Source organism: Fonsecaea pedrosoi, assembly GCF_000835455.1.
Source record: "Fonsecaea pedrosoi CBS 271.37 unplaced genomic scaffold supercont1.3, whole genome shotgun sequence".
Taxonomy (NCBI): domain Eukaryota; kingdom Fungi; phylum Ascomycota; class Eurotiomycetes; order Chaetothyriales; family Herpotrichiellaceae; genus Fonsecaea; species Fonsecaea pedrosoi.
Window position 1 is genome coordinate 926666 of NW_013550613.1, and position 23681 is coordinate 950346.

The 23681-nt window shown below is 51.9% G+C and overlaps 7 protein-coding genes across 7 annotated transcripts; 1 reads left to right on the forward strand and 6 right to left on the reverse strand.

Moving 5' to 3' along the window:
- Window positions 1–1771: 1771 nt before the first annotated feature.
- On the reverse strand, window positions 1772–4318 carry Z517_04225 (uncharacterized protein; the record flags this gene model as incomplete). The annotated part of the gene is made up of 2 exons (XM_013429554.1): window positions 1772–3350; window positions 3396–4318. The coding sequence occupies 2 exons, from the start codon at window positions 4316–4318 to the stop codon at window positions 1772–1774; spliced, it is 2502 nt and encodes an 833-aa protein (XP_013285008.1).
- Window positions 4319–5770: 1452 nt separating this feature from the next.
- Window positions 5771–10321, reverse strand: Z517_04226 (uncharacterized protein; the record flags this gene model as incomplete). The annotated part of the gene is made up of 1 exon (XM_013429555.1): window positions 5771–10321. The coding sequence occupies one exon, from the start codon at window positions 10319–10321 to the stop codon at window positions 5771–5773; it is 4551 nt and encodes a 1516-aa protein (XP_013285009.1).
- A 2241-nt stretch (window positions 10322–12562) lies between these two features.
- On the reverse strand, window positions 12563–14152 carry Z517_04227 (uncharacterized protein; the record flags this gene model as incomplete). The annotated part of the gene is made up of 1 exon (XM_013429556.1): window positions 12563–14152. The coding sequence occupies one exon, from the start codon at window positions 14150–14152 to the stop codon at window positions 12563–12565; it is 1590 nt and encodes a 529-aa protein (XP_013285010.1).
- Window positions 14153–14507: 355 nt separating this feature from the next.
- Z517_04228 (uncharacterized protein) lies at window positions 14508–15500 on the reverse strand (the record flags this gene model as incomplete). Its single annotated transcript, XM_013429557.1, has 1 exon — window positions 14508–15500. The coding sequence occupies one exon, from the start codon at window positions 15498–15500 to the stop codon at window positions 14508–14510; it is 993 nt and encodes a 330-aa protein (XP_013285011.1).
- A 1143-nt stretch (window positions 15501–16643) lies between these two features.
- Window positions 16644–17762, reverse strand: Z517_04229 (uncharacterized protein; the record flags this gene model as incomplete). The annotated part of the gene is made up of 3 exons (XM_013429558.1): window positions 16644–16779; window positions 16859–16933; window positions 17008–17762. 3 exons carry the CDS (start codon window positions 17760–17762, stop codon window positions 16644–16646), a joined length of 966 nt encoding a protein of 321 aa, XP_013285012.1.
- An 891-nt stretch (window positions 17763–18653) lies between these two features.
- On the reverse strand, window positions 18654–19358 carry Z517_04230 (uncharacterized protein; the record flags this gene model as incomplete). The annotated part of the gene is made up of 1 exon (XM_013429559.1): window positions 18654–19358. The coding sequence occupies one exon, from the start codon at window positions 19356–19358 to the stop codon at window positions 18654–18656; it is 705 nt and encodes a 234-aa protein (XP_013285013.1).
- Window positions 19359–20450: 1092 nt separating this feature from the next.
- On the forward strand, window positions 20451–23433 carry Z517_04231 (uncharacterized protein; the record flags this gene model as incomplete). The annotated part of the gene is made up of 8 exons (XM_013429560.1): window positions 20451–20484; window positions 20533–20570; window positions 20680–20882; window positions 20941–21705; window positions 21755–21827; window positions 21881–21936; window positions 21987–22206; window positions 22258–23433. The coding sequence occupies 8 exons, from the start codon at window positions 20451–20453 to the stop codon at window positions 23431–23433; spliced, it is 2565 nt and encodes an 854-aa protein (XP_013285014.1).
- Between the last annotated feature and the right edge of the window lie 248 nt (window positions 23434–23681).

Genomic DNA, 23681 nt, shown 5'->3' on the forward strand with positions numbered 1-23681 from the left:
ACGAGACGAGCGTCTCGTTGGCGCCCTACGAGTATTCACTCGCATGATCGTATGGTTCTTCTTCGGCCTAGATCCTCTGCTCTGCTCTGTTCTGCTGTTCTGCTGTTTTGCTACTCTGGCGGAATTTGCCCGTCGCTCGCTTGCTGGGTAGAAAAGACTTTGGAGGGGGGCGAGATATTGGCACAGGTTCAGGTCAATGCAAGGTGTTCGTTCGTGGTTGGTCAGTTACCCGAGTTCAAAGGGCTTCTATACCCAGGTAGGAGTAATAGAGGAGGGGGAGGTAAAGGAGAGGGTGGAAGGGAAAGGTGAGCTATATATATCTACATATCTATCTATCTATCTATCCATCTATACCTGGACTAGGCCGGACCGGACCGGACTGGTGAATGGTCACAAGCGACGAGTGAAGTGAATGCATTGCTCTCCTCTTCAGAAATGGAAATAGAAATGGAAGAAAATGGCCATCCATGGCGAGTGGTGGTGGATGGACCGGTAGATGAAACCAAGCAGGACCATTCGACGACAAGACAGGTCACGTCTCCAAAAATAAGAATAGGAGCTGTCAAAGTATAGCAGAGCATAGCGACTTCGGTCCTTTGATGGGGATGTGAATACACATACATGACAGGGGCTAATTACAGGCAAGCAGGGTAGGTTCCTAGGTAGGGCAAGGCAAGGCAAGGCAGTCAAAATGACGATCATTTCTCTCCCTCTCTCCCTCCCTCCCTCCCTCTCCGTGCCATTTGGGTTTCACGTGCATGAACGCTCGGCGTTTCTTAAAGAGAAGACGAGAAAAGACCAAAGAAACAGGTGGGATACTACGGTACTGTAGCTTGCCTCTCTTCACACCCATCCGAACAACGGCGACCAAGGACAAGCACAAGAACAAGGACATGTCCCCTTTTCGTCATTTGTCATTTGAACCCCTCCCTCTTTTTGCCCATCTGCACGTTCGTGCACGTCCTACAATGGCATTAAAATCCCCGCTTGGCCCACCCCCTTGTCCATCTGTCATTAGAATCCCTTGATTCCCAATTTCTGTCATTGGAATCTCCCCACATCCCGAGTTTCCTCCTTCTGAATTCACCCACCCCCCTTCCACTATATGCAAAACACCATGACTTCTCTACTTTGTGTTGGTCCTCTGTGACGACTGTGTTGTCCCGCCTAGGTCTCTCTATCCTCTCTATATCTGGTGTCCATACACAAATCTACCCAATACTTCATTACTCCGTCAAGATGGTACGAAAAACCCAAACGATAACCCCAAGAAAACCCCTCTCTCTCACTCCCTCCCTCCCTACCCACTTACCTGTCGCTCGTGTCGTCAACTCGTGCATCACACTGTAAGCTCATTGCATGCAAACTTCACTGCTTATCATTAGGTCCTGTACATCTACTCGTAATATCGTAGGAAATTCCCAAAATCCAGCCACGCCAAGTTATGCCATGCCTTGCCATGCCCCGCCATGTCATCGCCATGGAAGTCACTCCCTCTTTCCCGTGTCTAAGCATCTTGTTCTGCCCCCAAATTTCATTTGCTGTTGTCATGCATTCAAGAGCTGCGCACTTGATTCCCCTGATCATGGACGGTAAATCCATTTCGGGTTTCACAAAAGTGTAACCAACGCCACCGCTATGCAGAGAAATGCCAGCCGTCATGATCCAAGTCGTTCAAACAATCTGTCGACAAACAAGAGATACCAAAGGTTCATGTCGCCATAACCACACCATCTTTGCAGTTCGCCTTAGAGCCCCAGGCCTTGAGAACTCAAAAGTTTTCCATGAATGCTCTCCTGACAGTCCACATCCTGGCCCTCTTCCCGTAAATGTACATCGGAATGGCCGTCACCATGCATGCAATCTGAATCCCCCCAATCGCCAAAAAGGTGGTCTTGGGCCCATCATTCTCCAGCCAGCTCGCAAAGAACAGACTAAACACAAGACCGTGAAAGATGTTCTTGCTAAAGTTCAGCGTCACTAGTGCCTCGCCAGCATACTGCCTGTAGCTGTCAACACAAAATGTGATGGACGTTGTACTTCCTAGGGAGCATCCAAAGGAAATCACCCCAAAGAAGAAGGTAGGAACAATCCATGCGTCTCGTTCTTCGACAGACCAGCCAAAGCCCATGAGGCCGATAGTCGTGCTGATAGCGACCGGAATAGCCATTACCAGTCGAAATTCCGGTTCGTAGACACCACCGTTCTTGCGAGCCATGAATCGCACGATGATGTCAGATACCCGTCCCGCCACTGCTGTGCCCAGAATGCCACCGATAAACGGTGAAATGTAGACCAGCCCAGCTTGGAGGGCGTTAAAGTTATACGTCTCCCGGCTTCGGTAGACCTCAGACATGGCCTCTGACAGCACAATCAGCCATCCAATCGACAACGAGTATACCAACGTTGACCAGAGGACGCTCGGATAAGCAAAGAGGATAAAAGGCCGAAGAGCAACGCGAAACCAACTGGCCTTGGACAGCCGGCCGTTCCAGGGTCGAAGAGTTTCGACGTATGTTCTTGGTGGCGCGTGTTTGAGATTGGTCGTGTAACGGACAAGTCTGGGTGAGGGTAGTCCTTCACTAGGGGTACCGGGCAACGTGACAGCTGTGTCAGACCTCACCACATTTGGGTTGGGATCTCTAGATCTATCGTTTCTTGAATCGGGGGTGGAATGGTGCCCGAGATAGTCACCAGTTCCCTCGAGTTCGGCGTAGTAAGGGGAATTGAGGTTATGCAGATGTGGAACAGATGTGTCTGTTTCACCTTGAGGGGCCCTTGAAGGGGTCGACGTTTCCACCATACCACTGTGGGCTCCGTCCCAGGATCTGCTAAAGGAGTGAGGATCTGGCGGGGGCGGCATAGATAGCATAATAGGTTTGACCTTCTTTCTAGGAAGGGCGACGGGTTCTGGTTGTGTAACCAATTCCGCTTCTTCAGTCTTCTCCCCGAGTACTGCCGGGGCATTTAGATCATCTGCCCCATCTGTAGCGGGTGCTGGATTCTTTGGAGGCTTCTCACCAGACTCAGAAAAGTCCTTCACCTCCACTTCGTCCTGTTCGGTTTTCTCTTCGAGCTCGTCCTCAAATCTTGCGTGTGTGTTTTGCTCGTGAAGCCTGTGTTGTCTCGGGGTCATGGCCTTCTCAATAGCCGATTGGAGCGCAGTGCTGTCAACCTGCACATGCCCGGCTGCATTGTCTTTGTTCTGGTGCAAAGGATGAAGAACATTAGACCAACTTCGATGAACTGTTGGTCTCCTTGATTTTGGTCTGGGAGTCCGGTCCCAAAAAGTCTCGGGAACAAAGAAGAAAAGAATAACAAAGCCAAAGCCTCCTATAAGCGCGACGACCCTGTGCATGTTAGCAGGATCATTACTCCCCCAAGAGTAAACTCACCAAAACACCCATCTCCATCCTTTCGCGTTGATGATGACAGCGCTCACCAGGGGTACCAAGTTCTTCCCACCAAGTAGCAACAAGGTATAAATCCCAACACGAAACGCTCTCTCGTGTAGAAAGAAGATTTCTGCAATGGTGGCAGACGGTAGACATTCCACCGGACTCACCGATATTCCCTGGAAAACCCTGGCGGTTGCCAACTGGGCGTAGTTAGGTGCCAGAGCACCCCAAACTGACGTGAGGATGAACATAACTGCTGAACCCAGATAGACAGGTCTCTTTCCGAAGAGAATGGCAGTTGGCGAGAAGACGACACTGCCGACTCCCAGACCCATCATATACAACCCCGTAGTCAAGGCGACCCTTGAATAGCTCACGTCAAACGACTGGGAAACATCGTTGAAGCCAGCGGCCAGAAGAGGCGTCATGCCGCCACCCAACATGCAGTAGAATCCTAGAGAGAGAAGGGCAATGTCGCGCCTCCATGCGGGCCAGTTGAGAGGATCGTTCAACGAGTCATCCGGCTGCGGATCCAAGATGACTTGGCCATCCTTTGTTCTCTTCTGGGATGCCACTGAGAGACGCCTGGGGGACACGGGCTGAGCAGGCATGGACGAACTGCTCCGCCGGCCAGGCTGGTATTCAAGACCAAGGGGTTCATTGCGGTAGGCGGACAGTAGCAGGACGGTTCCTGGGACTTCTTCCGTCTCCTTGTCATTCAATATACCCAATGTCCATTTCTCTATCTTTGGTCTTGCTTTCTCATTGCTGGACGAAAGACTTGACGAAGTCTGGCGTTTGGCGGTGCTTCTTCTCGAAGACCGATCGTCCGAGGAGGGTGTCGTGTTCTGTGGTGGAGTAACATTCTGATCCCGGCGATGGGTAGAACGACCACGTTCGGGGAGGGATTTCGAAGGCATGGTCCAGGAATCGGAGAGAAGGGACGTTCACAGAGATGTCGAGGTACCAATGGACTTTCTAAACACCTCTTCCATTTGAGCCGGGCATTTCAACGACTTGGAACGAGGCACCGGTCGGCACGAGAGTGGGGGAGGTAGGGAGACAAAAGAGACTCGACGATTGATCGATTATAGATAGAAAAGAATAAATCAGGGTCCTACGAGACACACGTCTATAGAAAAGGACTGAGGACAAAGGAGTGGAGGTGTAGTAATAATAATAATAATAATCATAACAATGTGATGCAAGAGGAGGGTTGAAGGGAAGACGGATAGGATCACAGGGATGAAGGTGATCAACAAAAAGTCATCTGGCACATCTCGACGCGACATGGCGACTGCCAGACTGCGCAACCAAGACGGGAACTTGGGATCCTAGAATCTTGGTGATCCTTGGGGGCCTCTTGGGACTTTCTTCAGCAAGCAATCAGAGCACAACAACTGCTTTGCTCAATCATCCTTGGTGCAAAGCTGGTGCAAGTGTTTGTCCCTCATTCAGGCCCATCACGTCACATTGCATGTGCTGGGTTTTGTATATGTGGGATGCCGTGGGAGCGTGCATGACTTGCCATGCGTCTGTGCTCCATACCTGCATACCATTGCCTGCGCCAGCACCTCATGTGCCCAGGCCTTCAAGGGTCGCCGAGAGTCAATAGGGTCAACAGGGTTCTCAGCATGTGGCCTTTACTCGGTACAACACAGTCAGTGTCCCCAGGTGCCCCTCGGTCTGCACACTAATGTGACCAGTTGCTGATCCTGGTCTCCAGTGATTGACCCTTTGTCCCTCCAAACCTGACCTGCTGACCGACCTCGGAAAATCCTTGTTTGATCACCCTGAGCTATCCCAAACATCTCTCGAGCATCTCTTACTACCCCTTTTCGGACCTCTTCCCTGCCGTGTACAGATCTGACTTCCGAACTTCCCAAGCAATTCACATCAGATGACTCAAGTTGCGGTGTAAAGATATAAGATCGTGTTCTAGATAGAGCATAGGCGTGATAGCCTTACTCGCTAATTCTAAAAACTGGCTGGCTGTACAATATGTAGTGTTTAGGTTGAGGTCGCCTCCTTTCCCATACACAGTATTCTTCAATCGAGTATCCAAGCTTTATAGGCATGGAAATGACATTCGGTCCAGTCGAATCGCCCATGGTCCGGCCGGCAATGCTGGGGTCCCCAAGAGTCTAGTAAAGAAAAGGCCAATCCTGCCGATCCGTTCAGTCAACTCCCCACACAAATCTTCTGCTATAAACAAAAAACCATTTCCTCGTGACGTCGTAAAATGGCCGTAGATGAAGTAGGAAATGAGGCTTCCAACACCAAAGACTTCTCCCGTAGACGCACTCGTCATTGCACATTGGCTTGCCCACCAGCTCCCCTGTTGGCGGTTGGCGTCTCGAAGACCCCGTTCTCTATCCATATCGGGCTCGAAAGAGACCCAGTCCCAAAGACGTTTCACTCTCTTTACCGCTGCCACTATCCAAAACTTCCCACATTCGTGGCTTCCACTCTCCGATGATGCCTTTGCCTTCTTTGACCATCTGCAGCCCCCGGCCCATGTCTTGCACCTGTGCTGATCCCATCAGGTTGATGCTGCCAAACAAGTAGCAGAGCCTGGTGTCCTGTAACTTGTCTTTCAATACCTTTGCGCACATCAAATGGACCTCGTCACTGACGCCGTCGATAATGGTTGCTATCACGTCCAATGCGAACTCGATCACCTCTTTTGCCTTGATCTGCTCTTCCCGAGTGCCTTGATGTCCCGTCACCAGAGTCATAGCTGGGTGCGTTGCTATGGATGCCAGTCGTACAAGCAGTTGAAGTTGTTCGTTCTGCGTCTGTTTGACATTGGCCCCATTGGAGCCTGGCGAGATTAATGTCGGACGCTGCAAACACACCATTTGTAGTATGCATCTCAAGTAGCTCAAGCCTACGGGAGGACAAGAGCCACCTCCTATATCTGATGTGTTGGCAACCGGACTGGATGACATGGACACCATTTGAGAATGAGTCATAGTGGTAGAAGACCCGCTAGGTCCCGAAAAGCCTGTCGGGGCTGTCGGGGCTGTCGTGGCCGGAGCGGCAGGGGTAGCCGGAGTGTTGTGCGTGTTACCCAGATACTTGAGATGCTGTGAAAGTCTATCAATTAGGTGCGACAGGAACCCAGGACTCGGGCTGGTCTCTTTCCTGCACACCTGGAACGCCTGCTCAACAATTGAAGACAGCTGCTGTGTATCGTCAGGGAACACCGCTGAGAGTGGACTAGTCACCCTGCCGACCAGCAGCTTCGGCAAGGCATACAAGAACTCATTCTCGACATTGTGGCGGACCTGGTTGGCTACATCAGGTCCAACAATCTGAAACAGTTGTGAGAACCGCTGCCGGTGCCCTGCGTATGGAGAAGGCGGGTTCCGTAGAGTCTGTTTCAATGACTGTGAGAGTACCTCGATCAGGTCTGGTTGATCCAGTCCAGATGCCTTGTCGACAGAGGCTGGGGATGCAAGTCGGAATCGCAATTGGACAAATCGGTGGGAAAAGACGTTGATAGATTCCAGCAGAGCTTGAAGATCAGTCGCATTTAGATCACCATCCGAACAATTCAGTGCGTAACTGAGTGACTTGACGAACCATTTCTTGGCCGGTTCGGCCAAGGAAGATGAGTCTGGCGACCAACTGTTGACAAGCACAACCAGAAGCAGGGAGTCAAAAGTTGGCGACACGCCTTGCAGGCCGGCTTCGCATACGATTTCCAAGGCCGTCAGCGGTTCTTTCAGCGAGTATTCGTGCCACCTAGTCCGAGTCTGGTACGCAGCCCAGTCAAGTGACGTGGAACTGGGAGGGGCGAGAATTTGATATAGGAAGGAAGCGACTGCCAAATTCTTCCGCACTCCGGACTTGTAGCCAGGCGTGGCTTCGAAAATAGTAGCGAATGTGATGCAGCCCGTCGCCACAAGGATTCGAAGAAATGAAGGACCGGATTTCGAGTCGAGGCAAGACATGAGTCGTGACATCCATTTCTGAGTGAGCAGATCTCCTTGGGCCTTACGGCACAATCGAAGCCGGCTGAGAAGTTGGCAGAATGACTGCAAGGTGCGCGGATCATCTTCAAATTTCTGTTGCTTTTCAATGCGATCCACTAAAACCGAGAAGAGGCCATTCATGGTTTGCTCATTCATATTGGTCTCTGACTGCAGGATCGCCTCAAAATCCTCCACAAAGGTGGCACCCGCTTGCTGCAACGACTCCGCGATGCCGTCACTATACGGTGAGCAGGCTGCGACTGCACGCCCACGGTCTCCTCGAACGAGGTCCTGTTGCAGCAATCTGATTGCAGGTGCTTTGACTGGAAAAGCAGTACATAGATCCAAGAGAGTCGAAGTAAGTAGCGGCATCGTCGGTTTCGTAGATCGCCAAGTCATGTAGATTTGACACATCCTTTTTTGCAGGACTTCAAGAGCCCCGATGGCGGAAAAGGAACCTGCATGGAAGTGAACGGTGGCGACGAGAGATGCCACTAGGTCATCCCTTTGTGATACCGAGAGAATGCCGACCACATCTGCAAGGACCGCCTCATCTTCCATGCACTCGAGAATGTGACGGATTACGAAGAACTGTTCTTCATTCAAAACCTTGGACCCAGGCAACATAGGAGTGCTTTGTGCCGATTTTGCCGCTTCGAGAGCTCTTGCTCGTAACCACATAGATATTCTAGTTCGAAGAGTCCATGGCAACGCCGCAAAAGAAGGTTCATGCAGAGTTGGTGGCTCGGACTTCGTGACGAAACTAGCATCTGCCAGCTTTTGCTCAAGATACTCAACACACCGTTCGAAAATGTCCTCTTCTGCGCTGGGATCGAAACCTGCGCGTTCAAGAACCGAATTCCGTAAGTTGATGACGTGGTCTTCTGCTCGGTGCAATGACAGGTCGAGCAGAAACTGAACAGACGCAAAGTCCCTGTATGATTCAACCTTTGCTGTTCGGCCAAAGATAGACTCAGTGTCGATACAGACCGATCCCTTCTCTGGAAGGCCTCTCACCATCAGCCATTGCAAGTATTTGCTAAGCGGAAAGCAATCAGATCGGGAAAACTGTGCAACTAGGTGTCTTAAGCACAAGGTATCAGCGGTCGTCTTGCCCTCCCGAAAAGCGGAAAGAAAATTGAGGATAGGTGTGTCAATGTCACGACCGCCTCGTTGCCACCGCTTGACCAAACGAGTGACCAGATATAAGCGGGTTCTGGACTGTCGGAATCGCGTACATGACCATTCAAGACACGATCGCAGGAGGAGGTCGAAGTCTGTAGAGGTTTCATCTAGTTCTTTTGCAAGGAGAGCGACATTATATGGCACCCTGGCTTTATCGAGAGTTTCGACAATGATTTCGCTAGGGGACCGAACAGACAAGAAGTCTGTCTTATTGAATCCCATTGCTCTCTCGTTGATGCGATTGAGTTCCTCGAGGATCAGCCCTTCGGGACCGATAGTTGTATCAAGGCAAGTTTGAACAATTGGCACACTCTCAGGCCAGCGATCTGGCATCAAGAAGATAGCGGGGCGTGAGAACAATAATTCGCGGACTGCGGCCCGCAGCTTCTGTCTCAATGGACTTATCGATTGGTCTGAGAGGTTGTCGATCGAACGGTACTTATCAATCAGTGCTTGGGCGAGCTTCGCTCCTCGTCTTCGGTATTGGCTCAAGTCTTGCTTGTAAATATGGATTACCATCAGCCAGAAAGGCGTGTGGCTGATGGCTGCTGTAGTGAAGGAGTGCAAAATCCAATCCAAGTAGTGACCCCGGTCCAGCAGGTTCTCTAAATAGAGACGGGTATTCAACCGCAATGCGTATTGAATGTTTGATCTCCAATCAGATGCATTGGCTTGTCCCAGGTAGGTTTCCAAAAATTGCTCGACGTTGAGTGTCCATTCGCGAAGCCACTTGTTTTCGGCACCCAGAGCCACCGCAGGAGTGGTGCCCTTCCTCTTCAAGGTGCGAACCTCATTAGCACAGACGCATTTGGCGAACCATATCGCACGACTCAACGGGACTGAGCTTTGTAAGCATAAATCTAGAAGAGTCTGGCCCTTGATACCCTGGGGGATAGTCCTGCTCAACCGTCTCAAGGGTACGTCCGCATTGGCTAGATCGGCTATCCACGATTTCCGTTTCGCTTCGGTCAAGGTAACGCGGGGAGGCGGCTTAAACGTGGAGACGGAGCTGATAATGCCATGTTGGCTCTTCTGGTTCAAGACGAGAGAAAAGAGAGTAGATAAACTGTCCACGCCAGATTTGTGTTTGAAGGCATTGTAGAGCGGGACTCGCGCGGTGTTGAGTTCCTTTTCAGTGGGGTTTGGAGGTTTGTCAAAATAGCCGTTCTTAACATTGCTGTCGCTTAAGATGTCCTCCGGGTGTTTCCCCGTCCATGGGAAGAACCCGACCGGTCTCTTGAGAACAAATTGAGGCGCGGAGGATGGAACTTGTATTGAATCGGGAGTATTGGGCACAGGGATGTCAACCCGTGATCGGTGCGTCGGAGCGGCTTTGTCTGCAACTTTCGCGACTCGAGCGGTTCGCCAGGGCCGAGGTGGGAGTTCAGGTAGGCCGTCTTCACTCGAGGTATCCTCCTCTTCCTTACTCCGCGAGTTGGCGACTGCCGCTCGTATTGCTGAGGGTCTCACCCAGCGCCAGTACACGGTCTTATTATCGACATGTGGATCGGAGACTTTGTCGGGAAGTGAGGTGTTGTGGTGGTTGGCAACTTGATTTGAGTTAGAGTCAGCTTCGATCTTCCGCCTTTTGATAGGCCTGTCCTCCTCAGTCTCTACAGTCTCCCTTCGTAATGTTGGCGGCTTTCTGTCTAGGGGCGAAAAGATATGACTGGATGCTCTTCCATGGGGCGGTCGATTCGAATCAGTTGAACGTCGCAGTAGGGGAGGCCGCGGTTCGGCCGGAGAGATAGATGTCATGACCAGGGCATCTTGACAAGCCGATGTCTTGTGCCCAGAGCCCAACCAACCTCAGATAGAGGGCGGGCTCAACAATATACAGCGCTCTCTTGAAGAAAAGTGTCTCCGACAACGTAGGCAGGTGAGGGAGGAACGTCGAGGAAGGTAGGCTCAATTAATGGCTCGACGACTCGACGAGTAAGAAGGACGGAGGGGACACGGCGAACTCGAACAGGCGGCGATATGCCGATTGGGTGTGAGAGTATATGCCTATAGCGGACCGTGGTGGAAGATTGTAAATTGGCAACTGTTGTATAAAGAGGAGAAAGAGATTCGTTTAGACAAGGAGGATGGGAGAACCAAGAGGCAAAGGTCGAGGAAGAGAAAGGGTGTGTGGTTCAGACAGGGTTTGGAGATGGTTGACTGGGAAGATGGGGAAAGGCCGCAGAAGCAAGAAGCAGTGCTGGTGGTAGCAACCAGCAGCCGGGCTGGGTGAGTGAGGAAGCCTATCGGCACACTCTGGGGGCACTAGAGGTTGAGAGGCTGCCAACACAGCCAGTCCAGACAGTCCAAGGCCACCTGGTAGCCGGGGGTTCGCGCCAGATGACAGGATAAGGAATTCGTAGGCTCGGGAGGCACCACCGTCCAGGAGGCGAGGCCAGGGCCCATCGAGGGCTTTGCTACCTGAACCACTGGGGTTTGTAGCCACCGAGCCACTGTGACCGGGGCGCACTCGGCAGAATTATCTTACGCCAGGAACCACAATATATTGCGCATTACTGCGCGTTACTGATAGGCCTGGGTCCTTATGCACCCGGAGATATTGCAGGTACTTCGGAAATCGTTCATACTCTTGCGCAGATAATGTTCGGGTCCCGGAAGGTAAAGAAGGCGAGGACTGGATAACTGCCTAGCTGGGTAACGGCGAGTGTCGATTGCGAGCGCAATTACTGCGGCTGACTGAACATAGATGTGAAGGTGCTTAGGTAGTATACTCATCACGGAGGATGGTGTTGATGATCGCTTGCAACGTTGCCCAATTGTCTGGTTGGACTCTCTACTTGCCAAGGGGCTGTCACTCTCCTTCTTCCCTCACTACTCAGCCCACACGCACTATTCGACGCCCCAGCCGCAGGCAACCTTGCCGACCGACCAAACACCATCAACATGGAGTTCCCCTCGATACCCAGCGAGCCAGTACCTCGTGCTTGTACGAGATACATAACTCGGTACAACGAGTCACCACATCACCCCATCCAGCGATGTAGGCCCCGGAGTGATTCCTTATTCCTCTGATCCCACCTCGTCCACGAGTAACGCAACCACAATCTTTCCGACTGGCCAAGTCCACCACTCATGGCCCGCCCCCTGCGCCGACTGCTGCTCGAAGGACTCGTACCGAGCAATCGTTTCGTATCCAGATTCCACATCTGGCTCGGTTCCTTTGAAAGGCTCCAGTCCATCGGAACCCAAATGGCGAATGGCGGGAAGCTGGTAGCGAATATGGCTCGGGGGCCGATGAGAACAAGTACAATCTCAACTTCCGGATAAAGCTTGTGGCGGTAGGGCTCGGAAGCAATGCTTTCCATGTCGCGATTCTCTGACACACAAAGTCGTGTTTTGTCAACTGCTCCGCCCGTGTGAGGGAGCGGGTGCCATTCCGTGGCTACAAGTGGGTTCCACGACGACAATAAGAGTCTTTTCCTTGGTCCCTGGAGTGGCACTTCTACTCGCTTGAGATACTGGGAGATAGCCGTATCTGAGGTTGATCCAGGGCACGATTTTCGCTCAAAGGCTCCGAAACACTGCTTATCAAGACATCTCTTTTCTCTACTTGGTGATAGCGGTCGTGGTGACCTACCAGGAATCTTCCACTTCGTCTTACACGATACCGTTCTCCCATCTACTTGGTCTAGGGATGCAAATAAAAACTCTATCTGGCTGTGCTGAGCTCCCTGTACCATCTCGCTTCGGGCCTCGGGTCACCGTGTCGAGTGTGATCCGGGAGCGGGTCCAGGGGAGGGGAAGCCAGTGTCAAATTCTGGGGTACGGTATGATAGAATCCCGACGATGGTCATCTTTCATCTGGTCATAACGGCTGGAGTGTCCTTTCCCCAAATAATTGCATGTTGATGAGGATAATGTGGTGTTATTCCGTATTGTGTACGGGGTTAGTGATAGTGTAGGTCGGTTGAAGACTGCATCACCGGGATCAGACCCGTAGTCCTATTTCCCCATACGACTTGTCCCACTTATATCGTATCAAGTCGTCTGTAACAAAGGTAGCATCTCGTCATCTGACCTTCTGCTTTCACTCGCTCCCCTCCTACAGGACTGGAGACTTCTGGTCCAGTGTCTCTGTAGGTGCCCTTCAGCAGATGCACTCCTTCGCTTGGTGCGCGAACTGATCCCAATCATACTTCCACAACGACTCCTTTCTACCTCTGACCCGGAGCCTTCTTCAAACGGATTACATGGGACCGGGTCTCGCCGCCCAACTGCTCCCCAAATATCCTTGAACCCTGCGGTCCACGCAGACAGTAAATTATCACTTCCGTTGGTGTTGGCCCGACTTTGGAGAGGAGGGAAGAACTCGACACCGTTAGTGGATGCTCCTATAGGGGCTCCTCGCTTGAGGTCGACGTCTACATTCACGTCTGTTAATGAAGAGGGGAACATCTCGCCACGCTTGGAAGCTAAAGATTGACCCAGGTTTCTTGAAGCTGGTTCGCGGAAGAGCCTGGAAATTTTGGGATTGGCCCACAGGCTTTGCATAGACAACACGTTGCTGGCCGCATGGCTGTTCTTGTTCCTCCATTCCCCCTGAAGGGACTCTCGTCGTGACTGCGACAGAGTCTTCGACAATCGTCGCTCTAATGTCTCTGTCCTAGTGAGATCTTGGCTCCGGAACAGTGAGGCCTGCCCATAGACGTTGGGGAGCTCCCCATCGGAGCTACTCGAAGTAGAATTCTCATCCCAGATAATTTCATACACCACATTGTTCGAAATGTAGCGTGTCGAGCAGCGGCGGATGGGCGCGGCAGACTGATTTGGTGCGGAACACGACAACCGGGGTTCTACCGTGACGATTTCGGTTTGAACAGGTGGAGCAGCGGCGCAGGTCGACGGCCGAATATCTCCTTTGCTTACTGTGGACGCTGTACGTGGCTTCTGCACGACCTGCCTCGTTCGATCTACCTCCGTATTGTCATGGCTGACGACTTCGTCGCATCTGGTGATCGAATTCAAAAACGTCGAGAGCAGTCCACTGCCATGCCGCCTGAACTTGGGTGGTGGGAATGATGTGAGCGACGTCTGTTTACGTGATCTCGTAGTCGTCGCGCGACGCAGCGTGATCATTGCTGGGCTCCGGTCTGAATTGAATCCTATGACGCAGGACGGATCAGCAGTACATGCGTTGACATCGACTGGCACAAGCGTAGCGAGCCCCTGGGTGGACGAAGCTTTGGAAGGAACTGTCCACCGTCGTGTTCTGTGTTGGGGGCTCTGAAGAAGTTCGACAGTTCCGAGATCAAATCGGGGTTGGACCGACGGAAGAGAGAGGGCTTTGCGTAGGCTGTACGAGCGATGCCGGGTGCCAGATCCTCGGTTTCTGCACTGGCGAGACTTCTTTTTGTGACCAGCATTTTCGTTCTGACAGGAGATCTCGTGCTGTCCATGTCGATGGTTCCCACTCCTTTTCATGCTTAAGCTGATATCATCAGGCTTTTCAGGTTTAAAAGGTATGTCCTCGGCACTCTTGTGGGACATAGGAGGAGTTAGAAATTGCTGGTTTTGCAGGCTGTCTGGCGCACTGCTGATTGATGGAAGAGGGCGAGAAGTGACAGACATGGTTTCGAACTGTCAACACACTAACTGATAGTAATAATATGATCGCGCCGCCGATAATAATGACCGGATGAGAACCTCAGTCAGGACGGTAATCCGGCGGGAACATGCGTTCACGTTGGAAAAGAGCCATGGTGTAGAGCGCTCCTTCTGTGTCCACGCTCCTCACCGCAGCCATTTTCGACGTCTCGATTCCAGCCCAAGAGCGTTCGAATTCGTGGCTGCCAGACACAGGGTGCGTCTTCTCTGTCATCCTCCAAGTCGGACAATGTTCGCACTTCCGGGTATGGGCATGAGAAATTAGTAATTCCAGGTTCGTTTGAGCAACTTGTACAAGCAGCGCACTTTAAGTCAGTTGTCAGGTCATCCGTCGTGTGTCGAAAGCTCCGCCGCCCTGGAACACGAGCCCAACTTGCCGTCTGGGCCAATCCAAGTATCTCGCCCACACAGGATCTAGCAGGCTGGACACATCCACAACCAAGCTGTAACCCCAGCCATTTGCCCACCAGTGGTGATCCATGCACCTGAACATGGCAGCCCAGTGAGCGAATATTGCCAGGGCCAAGGGGTTACTCTGCTTCAGACAATGGATGAAGGACAATGGTGCCATGATCAACCAGGAGAATATGTGACCATCCCACTCGACCACAGAACGACATCTCGAGATGTCACGCAACTGCTCCATTTGTTCGAGAAACAGATTCCTCGTTCGCTGAGAGTCATCGCCCTCCCAAAGTGACGATAATTGAGGATCGTCCAGGGCATTGCGGAGCGTGCTAAACGCCTCCTCCACCTCTGGTGAATGCGGAGGCAGATCTTCACTGCGCGGATAGCGCAGCAGCTCCTCAATATCACCTTGAAGCCACTTGTCGGTCTCTCTGATCACCGCATAGATTCCTCTGAGGATCATGATGATTTCAATGAAGTCGGCCGTCGGCGAGTTCAGTGGCAAAGTGATGCCTGGGGACGATTCGCCCCTGCCAAAGTCCAGCTTCACACGATCCAAACCCTCTGGTAATTTTTTTGATGCAAAGGCCCAGATCGTGAGAAGCAGAGAGACCGAGAATAAGGCGATGCCATTGTCCTGAGTAGGATTGCTGACTGCCGGAATGAATCCAGCCAAGGCAGCATTCTGGTGAGCCATGGCTACTTTGGAGTACTCGGCATACGCATCCGATGTCTTGAGCAGCACAGTGGCCTTGTGCAAGGCCGCAGTAGCCATCAAGCCGTGTAAGAGATAATCATGGCGCAAGGCTTCGGCGAAGATGGTATCCCGCCAGACAGTATGGGTGGCGAGCCTCGAGGACATGGTCATGTAGGTTCGAGTAGAGTAATGATGGATGAGTTCCATGTCGAGGATATCAAAGCGTTTGGCGACATTGGTAGAGTCTGTCTCCGTCGCCAACGGAGATGATGCTTTCGGAGTGGATAGTGCTCCAAAGCGTGTCTTCTCGGGATCTGAATGCTGCTGGTCAAGGCTTTTGGGAGTCGATGTATCGTGGGTGGATGTGTTTGCTGGGGGTGTCGGGAACCCTTCGGAACCATTCCCGAGGAACGAACAGGGGATTTGTCGCTTCACACAGCGCTGGCACTGAGGACTTGTCTCGTCACACTGGGCACTTTTGAGTCAGGACCGACAACAAGCAGACAAACAGACAACAGACAGCAGAGACAACGATATCAAGCCAGACTCAGCGACGACTAAGCGAGGAATGGCTTCACTTCCCACTTCCCACCACTCCCACTACCACCAACTACTGCACCAATTATGGATCCCGGGGGAAAGGCAAAAGTCCCGTTGAAACGTCAATCCCCAGGGGTGCACACACTGACCTTGACTCTCCTTGCTTTGCACTGCCGACACCCGTGGTGGGATTTGGTATGCGACCGTCGAGAAGGCATGATAAAGGGCTGCCGGCGGGGTGGTTGCGCTCCTCACCGACGATGTCGCATAGTCCTAGGTGGGTGTTTGAGGACGAAATGAGTTGGGAAGCTGACTTTGAGTGCTTCTTGAGTGTTTTTGGCAGAAACGAAGCCTCGTATCCGCGGCCGGATTCGCTTGGCACCACACACGCCTTTTCTGCCTTTCGTGTTCGGAAAGTCGCGGGCGTCGCGGACTCTGGGGCCCAGCCTCATCCTCACCCAGCAGGAGATGGCGTTTCGCAAGGACGAGGTTCCCTTGGCTTGGGTGCTTGGGGGGTGATCTAAGCGTCCAAGCGTCGTATTTGCTCGGGATTTTTTTGCGAGGAACAATACGTCCATAAGCTCGGCATCAATATAAGGCCGAGGCTCGTGGATACTAGTCGCGTAAGTGGGCAGCGTCATCCTTGCGGCCGGAAAAAGATCAGCCCCATGGCCTACAAGTATGGAGGTACAGCAAACATTAAATAATCAGGTCATTGGTACATGTTATATATTCTATATCTATGTCCCGTCATCTGTACATGCGTTGACAACACTAAGAAAGAAGTTGGCAGGATGAACGAATATATCTTCAAGATTTGCCTTCCACCGTCGCGGGCTGCTCTACGGGTTCGGCAACCGAGTTTTGCCTCTTGAATTTCCTCATGGGCTCGAAATAGAAGCCGGGGTGGAACACGGTCAGGAGAACACATGCAATACCCACCATCCTGGAGCAGGAGGAATGTCATGTCAGTCTGGTATTCGCACATGTCTGGGGAGGGATCGGGAGCCAGGAGCCAAACTCACATTCCATCAAGGATGAGGAACTCGGTCTCAATTCTCATCAGAGGGCCTCCCCAGCCCCCTGCCATCTCGGGTAGACTGTCCATCATCCATGTGTCAGTTTTTTTTGTTTTTTGTTTTTTTGCGTACGGCGGCATTCAGGAGAGACGTACCGGTAGATGCAACGGATGAAGATGGTAGCGAAAGCTAGCCCAATCGCGAAGCAGAAAATTCGGAAATTGCGTGATACCCCGGGCGAGGACAGATGTTTCTCGTACTCGCTGTCCATCGTTGCCTGCGACCTGGCCTTCTTTGCACGCTGGAATCGGATGTAGTAGTCGATCATGAGAAGCCCACAGACACCCATGGTTGCCACCTGGAATGCAATGCCCGCCACGATCAACCCATTACCCGCATCCAGCAATTTGGGATTTCCACCGCGGTCGCCTGCACTGGCTGCCACGCCACCACCAATGGCCTGGAGTATAATAGAGCCAAAATCACAGCCGATGAAGATCCAGGGATAGAGCCTAGGCTTCAGTCTCGAGTTCTCCGCTCCACAGTATATGACCAAATGCTTCAACGTGACGTATATCCCTGCGGCGAGGAAGCTGGGGGCAAGGACCAGACAGCAGATTTGCGTCTTGAAACCAGCACCGCTCCAAGGGTTGTTGTGCATGATGATCCGCCCAATATATCCGACCGCTTCACCGAAACAGCCGATGGTGAGTGCGATCAGGTATGTCCATGTCCGCCGCCACGTTCCAAGACCTAACTGGAACAGCATGCAGAGGCCGAAGAGAGCAATGAAGAACGAGTTGACGCTGAGATTGGGATAGTAGCCATATGTGGTGAGTCCGACGGGGCATTGGGGGGTAATTTCGGTGCAGAAGCGACGGGCCGTGTGGGTGGTCGTATTTGAAGACATTGTTTTGCTCGGGGACTCAGATGGTCGACAGCCGCACCAGCGAAGAATATACCATGTAAAACTGAACGCTTCAGCAGATCGAGAAGAGAAAAAGAAATAGAGAAAGAGACAAAATTCGGTGTGATTATGAAGGGGGCAGTTTTGGGGAAAAGAAGCAAGAGACCTGCAACCGAAGCGCACGACGAGTACTCGTACGGTCAATAGGTTCGGACACTACCTATACGCGTATTCGCCTCGGGGGGTCGAGATAAGTTATCCAGGCTCGAAACATCTCCTCCCATCCCGAGATGGCCCAATGAAGTGACGAATGTTGCATTCCCTAAAGCGCTGCCACGGAGTGCCCAGGTGTATTTTGGTGGGTGGTGGAGCTCGCGAGGGTGCAAAGATTGCGTTTTTGTGGAAGACGTGCCTGTAAGCGAGGTGTGATGGATCGTAGCGCCCAACGTTGTACCCAAGAGTACGAGGTCACGGTGGGCGAACCGGCTTTTCTAGGCGCGATTAGGCAAAGTATACGCCCCGGGTGACCATTGTTCCGGGCCTCACGGGCCTTTGGATGGGGTTTCGTACTCGTAAAATGTCAATTCCCAACACTGCAGTCCTGCGCAAACATATATTAGGTACGCTTAAGACGTCTCATGATGGGGACCGACCTTCAAAATTGCATGACTACAACGGTGCCCCGCCCTCAACCATCCAATGTCATGAACTCATGGGGAATGCAAATTGACAGTAATTGAGTGGCGATGTACGGGCATCCATGTCATCCTACCGCTCGCTTTCCGGTGAGGTACCCATCCACTGTCGAACGCCTTGCCAGTATCGAGTACATATGTACATATTACACACTAGTCTTTAGAAGTCTGGGACACCTGCGCTCGACTCGCCAACTCGCTAGCTTTTGAAGCTCAATTCGTAACCATTACCCTTCTCCAGACTCCTCTTCCACGCTGGTCGTTCGTGACATCGTGCATGCCATTTCTCCACTCTTGGGTACTTCTTGAGATCAACGAAACCAGCTGCCGCGCACATGTCAACGGGGAACGAGAGGATGAAGTCTGCCCGACCAGGGTTGGTGCCCATGTAATATTCTTGGTCACCAAGTTGATCGTCCAGATACTTGAAGAACGCATCAAGTTCTGGTCCAGAGTAGCCTGCATGGAGTTGTTTGTGGACCAGAGATATTAACGGGCGGATGAACAGAGGTGTCAACCTGACGGCCGCAGTCATGATGACTTCCACAATCATCGGAGGGCCAATGCTGGCAGCAGCAAGATTGCACAACTCGTCGTCGCGTATCCAGTCATTCTTCTCGCCATCGCCCTTGAACCTGCCCGTCTTGTCATATTTATCAATCAGGTATTTGGCGATCACCAGTGACTCCACAATAACTCTTCCATCGCCTGTTTCTAGTTGTGGTGCCTTTCCCAATGGATGTGTTTGTTTCAACTCGGGAGGGGCTCGTTGCTTGACGCGTTTATGGAGCTTGATGTCATATGGGATTTCGAGCTCCTCGAGGAGCCACAGGATTCTTTGCGACTGCGAGTCCTGCAAATTGTGAGCAAGGGCAGGAAAGGACAGTTTAGAGTAACCTGACATTCATATGATGGAGCGTTGGCCGGAGTTCTGCCATAATTGTGCCGGACGTTGGAGGACACCTTTGGACAAGTGGTAGTAGAGGGGAGTAGAAAGATGGGAACGATCACAAGGTACATATATGGAGTTACCTAGGTACTCGGGAGTATCTGAATGCATGTTAGTAGTACCACAGGGTGCCTGAACCACAACCGAGTATAGCTGGGGCTTGAATTTGAGCTATTTATTGGCCATGTGTGCTTTATACGAGTACGTGTACGGGGACTGAGTAGTTAGTAGTGGTCGATACAATTCTGTTGTTGATCATCATGGAAATGGTAAAGCTCTTTTATTTATCCGCAGACGGAAAATGCGGCCTTGTGTGCATAGTGCGAGCGTACTTCGTATTTGTCACTTGTCGGTGGGTGCCTCGGGCTTCGTATCCGCCCTTTAGGGATCGTGGGCTGTCGAACAGTCGAGCACAGCAGGTCGCGTATTGGTGAGTGAATAACCGGAAGTCTGCTCACTGACCCTGACCGGCTCTGCTATCGATGCGAACTCGAATACATGACATCACAGCATGAAGACTCACGAAGCTGAAGGACGCTCCCTTCTTCTAAGTCCGTAGAAAGTTGCGTTCACAACTTCGTAGCATTCACCTCCAAGGCACCTCTTACAGATCAACAACCCTAAAGAGGACCAAAGTACCTAGGTCTATCAGTTGGCTGGTTGAACTTTGTTTCTTCCTTACAAAGGGCAGAACTTGGAGGCGGATCCAGAAGTGTGTGGGAGTTCTAGTACTTGTAGGTCGGAGAAGCGGACAAGGCTGGTTTAAAGCGGCAGGATCCGTATAAACTTTCAATGTATGTGCCTGCGAGGCTTGGGTTGGGGACATTCTGTCAAAACCACCACGGGCTCACGTCCCTTGACACCTCTACGATTCTCCCTGATGAACTGCCTTGCGCCGCTTACGACGACAATGAATTGATGATATGGAATATTGCATTCGGTTTCCTTCCGGCCCAGTTCAATTTTTGACCGCACCCTGATCGTCCGAGCCAGCACCCTTGTGTGCGCCCCCCAAATATCCTCACATATTGACTATTTGATGCCGCGATGCGCCTAGACGTCAAGAGACAACTCTTTGCTCGTTAGTCTCACTATCACGACTCTCAGTGCCAATACTAACCTGGTCAAGGCTCGGAGCGAGTGAAGGGGATCGATTTCCATAGGCAAGTACTAAATTCCCACGAGAATCCAGGGTTCTAACAGTTACGCAGTACCGAGCCATGGGTATAACTTTCCTGGACACCTCCCTCTTAAATCCAGGCACTGACGATTCAAGATCCTCACAACTTTGTACAATGGCCATGCTCACATTTGGTCCTACGAAACACAATCGATCATCAAAACCTTTGAGCTCACCGATGTGCCTGTGAGAGCAGGGAGATTCATTGAAAGAAAGAACTGGATAGTATGTGGCAGCGATGACTTCCAACTCCGAGTGGTCAACTGGAATACAAGTGAAAAGGTCAAATCGTTTGAGGCGTAAGTGGCTCGTGACCTCTAAGACATCGAATAGGTGGACTTACAATGACGGGTGTAGGCACCCAGACTATATCCGCGCAATTGTCGTGCATCCTGTCCTGAGTGTCGTCCTGACAGCCTCAGATGACATGACGATTCGCATGTTTGACTGGGAAAAGGACTGGCGGTGTGTGCGTGAGTTTGTTGGACATCAACATTATGTGATGGGTCTTGCCATCAACCCGAAGGATACCAATGTCTTTGCATCAGCATGCTTGGATCGCACTATCAAGGTCTGGAGCATCGACAATACCACCGCTAAGCAGACGATCGAGGCACACGAAAAAGGTGTGAATCACGTCGACTACTACCCACATAGCGACAAGCCTTATTTACTCAGCACTTCCGATGACAAGACGGTCAAAGTATGGGATTATACCACCAAGGCTCTCATCGCAACACTCGAAGGACACACTAGTAATGTCAGCTTCGCCTGCTATCACCCTGAATTACCAGTCATCATCTCCGGCTCAGAAGACGGGACCATCAAGATATGGCACGCCAATACGTATCGGTTAGAGCAATCATTGAGCTATGGCCTGGAGAGGGCTTGGTGTGTTTCGTACCAAAGAGGAAAACAAGGCGTCGCAATGGGCTTTGATGATGGTGCCGTTGTGGTGAAAATGGGCAGAGAGGAACCAGCCGTGTCCATGGATGGAACGGGGAAACTCGTTTGGGCGCGACACAACGAGGTAGTATCTGCTATCATCAAAGGGGGAGATGCGACGCTCAAAGATGGCGCACCTATTGCTCTTCCGAGCAAGGAGATGGGCACCACAGAAATGTGAGCATTACCCTCAAATACGAGGCGAAAATACTGATGAGAGATGCAGCTATCCAACCACACTATCTCATTCACCCAACGGGAGGTTTGTCAGCGTCTGCGGTGACGGAGAGTTCATCATTGTAAGCATCGTGGCGTTTCTTTTGCGAAGACGATCCTTCTGACAACCGCGCAGTACACAGCGTTGGCGTGGAGAAATCAGGCTTTCGGCTCAGCACTTGATTTTGCATGGTAGAGTGGGCTCAACCTGAGATGCGATGATCTGCTAATATTGGTCCAAGGGCATCACATCAGAATCCAACCGATTATGCGATCCGAGAATCTAGCACCAGCGTCAAGATTTTCAAGAAATTGAAAGAAAGCGGAAGTCTCGATGTCGGCTTTCAAGCTGAAGGCCTCTGTGGCGGTGCTCTACTCGGTGTCAAGGGACAAGGGGGAATTGGCATGTTTGACTGGGAGACCGGTACTCTCGTCCGGAGAATCGAGGTCGAGCCTACTGAGGTAAGAATCATCAGTTTATGGATGTGACTGTGGCTGACAGATTCCGGGCAGGTTTACTGGAGCGAGTCCGGCGAACTAGTGGCCCTTGCCTGCTCCGACACCACCTACGTCCTCCGTTTCGATCGCGAAGCCTACCTTGATGGCCTCAACAACGGCCACGCAGATGAGGACGGCGTCGAGGCCGCCTTTTCCGTGGTGACCGATTTGCAAGAATCTGTAAAATCCGGCGAATGGGTTGGCGATGCTTTCATATTCACCACGAGCACTCGTCTGAGTTACCTCCTAGGCGAACAAGTCGTGAACATCGCCCAGTTCGACCAGCCAATGTACCTGCTACGGTATCTGCAACGTGATGAGCGCGTCTACCTCTGCGACAAGGACGTCGGCGTCGTCTCCTACAGCCTCTCTACTGCACTCCTCTCCTATCAGACCCTCGTCCTGCGAGACGAACTCGACGCCGCGCAAGAACTCCTTCCTGATATCCCGCAAGATCAAATGAACAAGATTGCACGTTTCCTCGAAGCACAGGGCCACAAGGAGCTCGCACTAGAAGTCGCCACTGATCCTGAGCATCGCTTTGAATTAGCACTGGGATTGAACAATCTCGCGATTGCGTTGGAGATTGCGAGGGAATCAGATACCCAAGCACGGTGGGCTTCTGTTGCTGACAAAGCCCTAGAAGCTTGGGACGTGAAACTTGCGGAAGAGTGTTTTACTCACGCAAAAGACCTTGGTTCTCTGCTGCTCTTGTACACAAGCTCTGGCAACAAGGAAGGACTACTCAAACTTGCGAAGCTGGCAGAAGAATCGGGTGCCAACAACGTCGCATTTGCTGCCCTGTGGTCCACAGGCGATGTGGTAAGTTGCATTGACCTTCTGAAGCGAACGGGAAGGATCAGTGAGGCGGTGCTGTTCAGCCAGACGTACAAGCCGAGCTTGACTCAAGGGTTGGCGGTGGAGTGGAAAGACGGACTGGAGAAACAAGGAAAGGGCAAAGTCGCAAGGCTCCTGGGCATCCCCGGAAAGGGCCAGGACGAAGAGTTGTTCCCCGAGTGGGATGAATATATCAAGCTAGAGGAGGAGGTTGAAAGTGAAAACGGCCCATCAGCATCTACCAAGGCACAAGCCGACCTTCTTGAGTTGAACGGCGGTGCCGAGAAGGAGCACGAGTCAGATGAGGCTGTGGAAACAAATGGGGCAGCTGAGGCGGATGGAGACGAGGAATGATAGCGCTGCTTGAGGAACCAGCCAGATAAACTACGAGTGCAAGGAGTTTCGAGAGCTTCGGCCTACGGACGGCGTGCTGATAGACACGAGGCTGTATCGATCGGAGCAGGAAAAGGATTTGCACCAGGACCCCGGACATCCATGATTGGTGTTCGAAGAGCTTAGGAGGGATTGTGACACCAGCCCTCATGTGCAAAACAAATCATCCAAGACATTGGTTCATGGTTGGTTTCTGTCCATTTTATCCC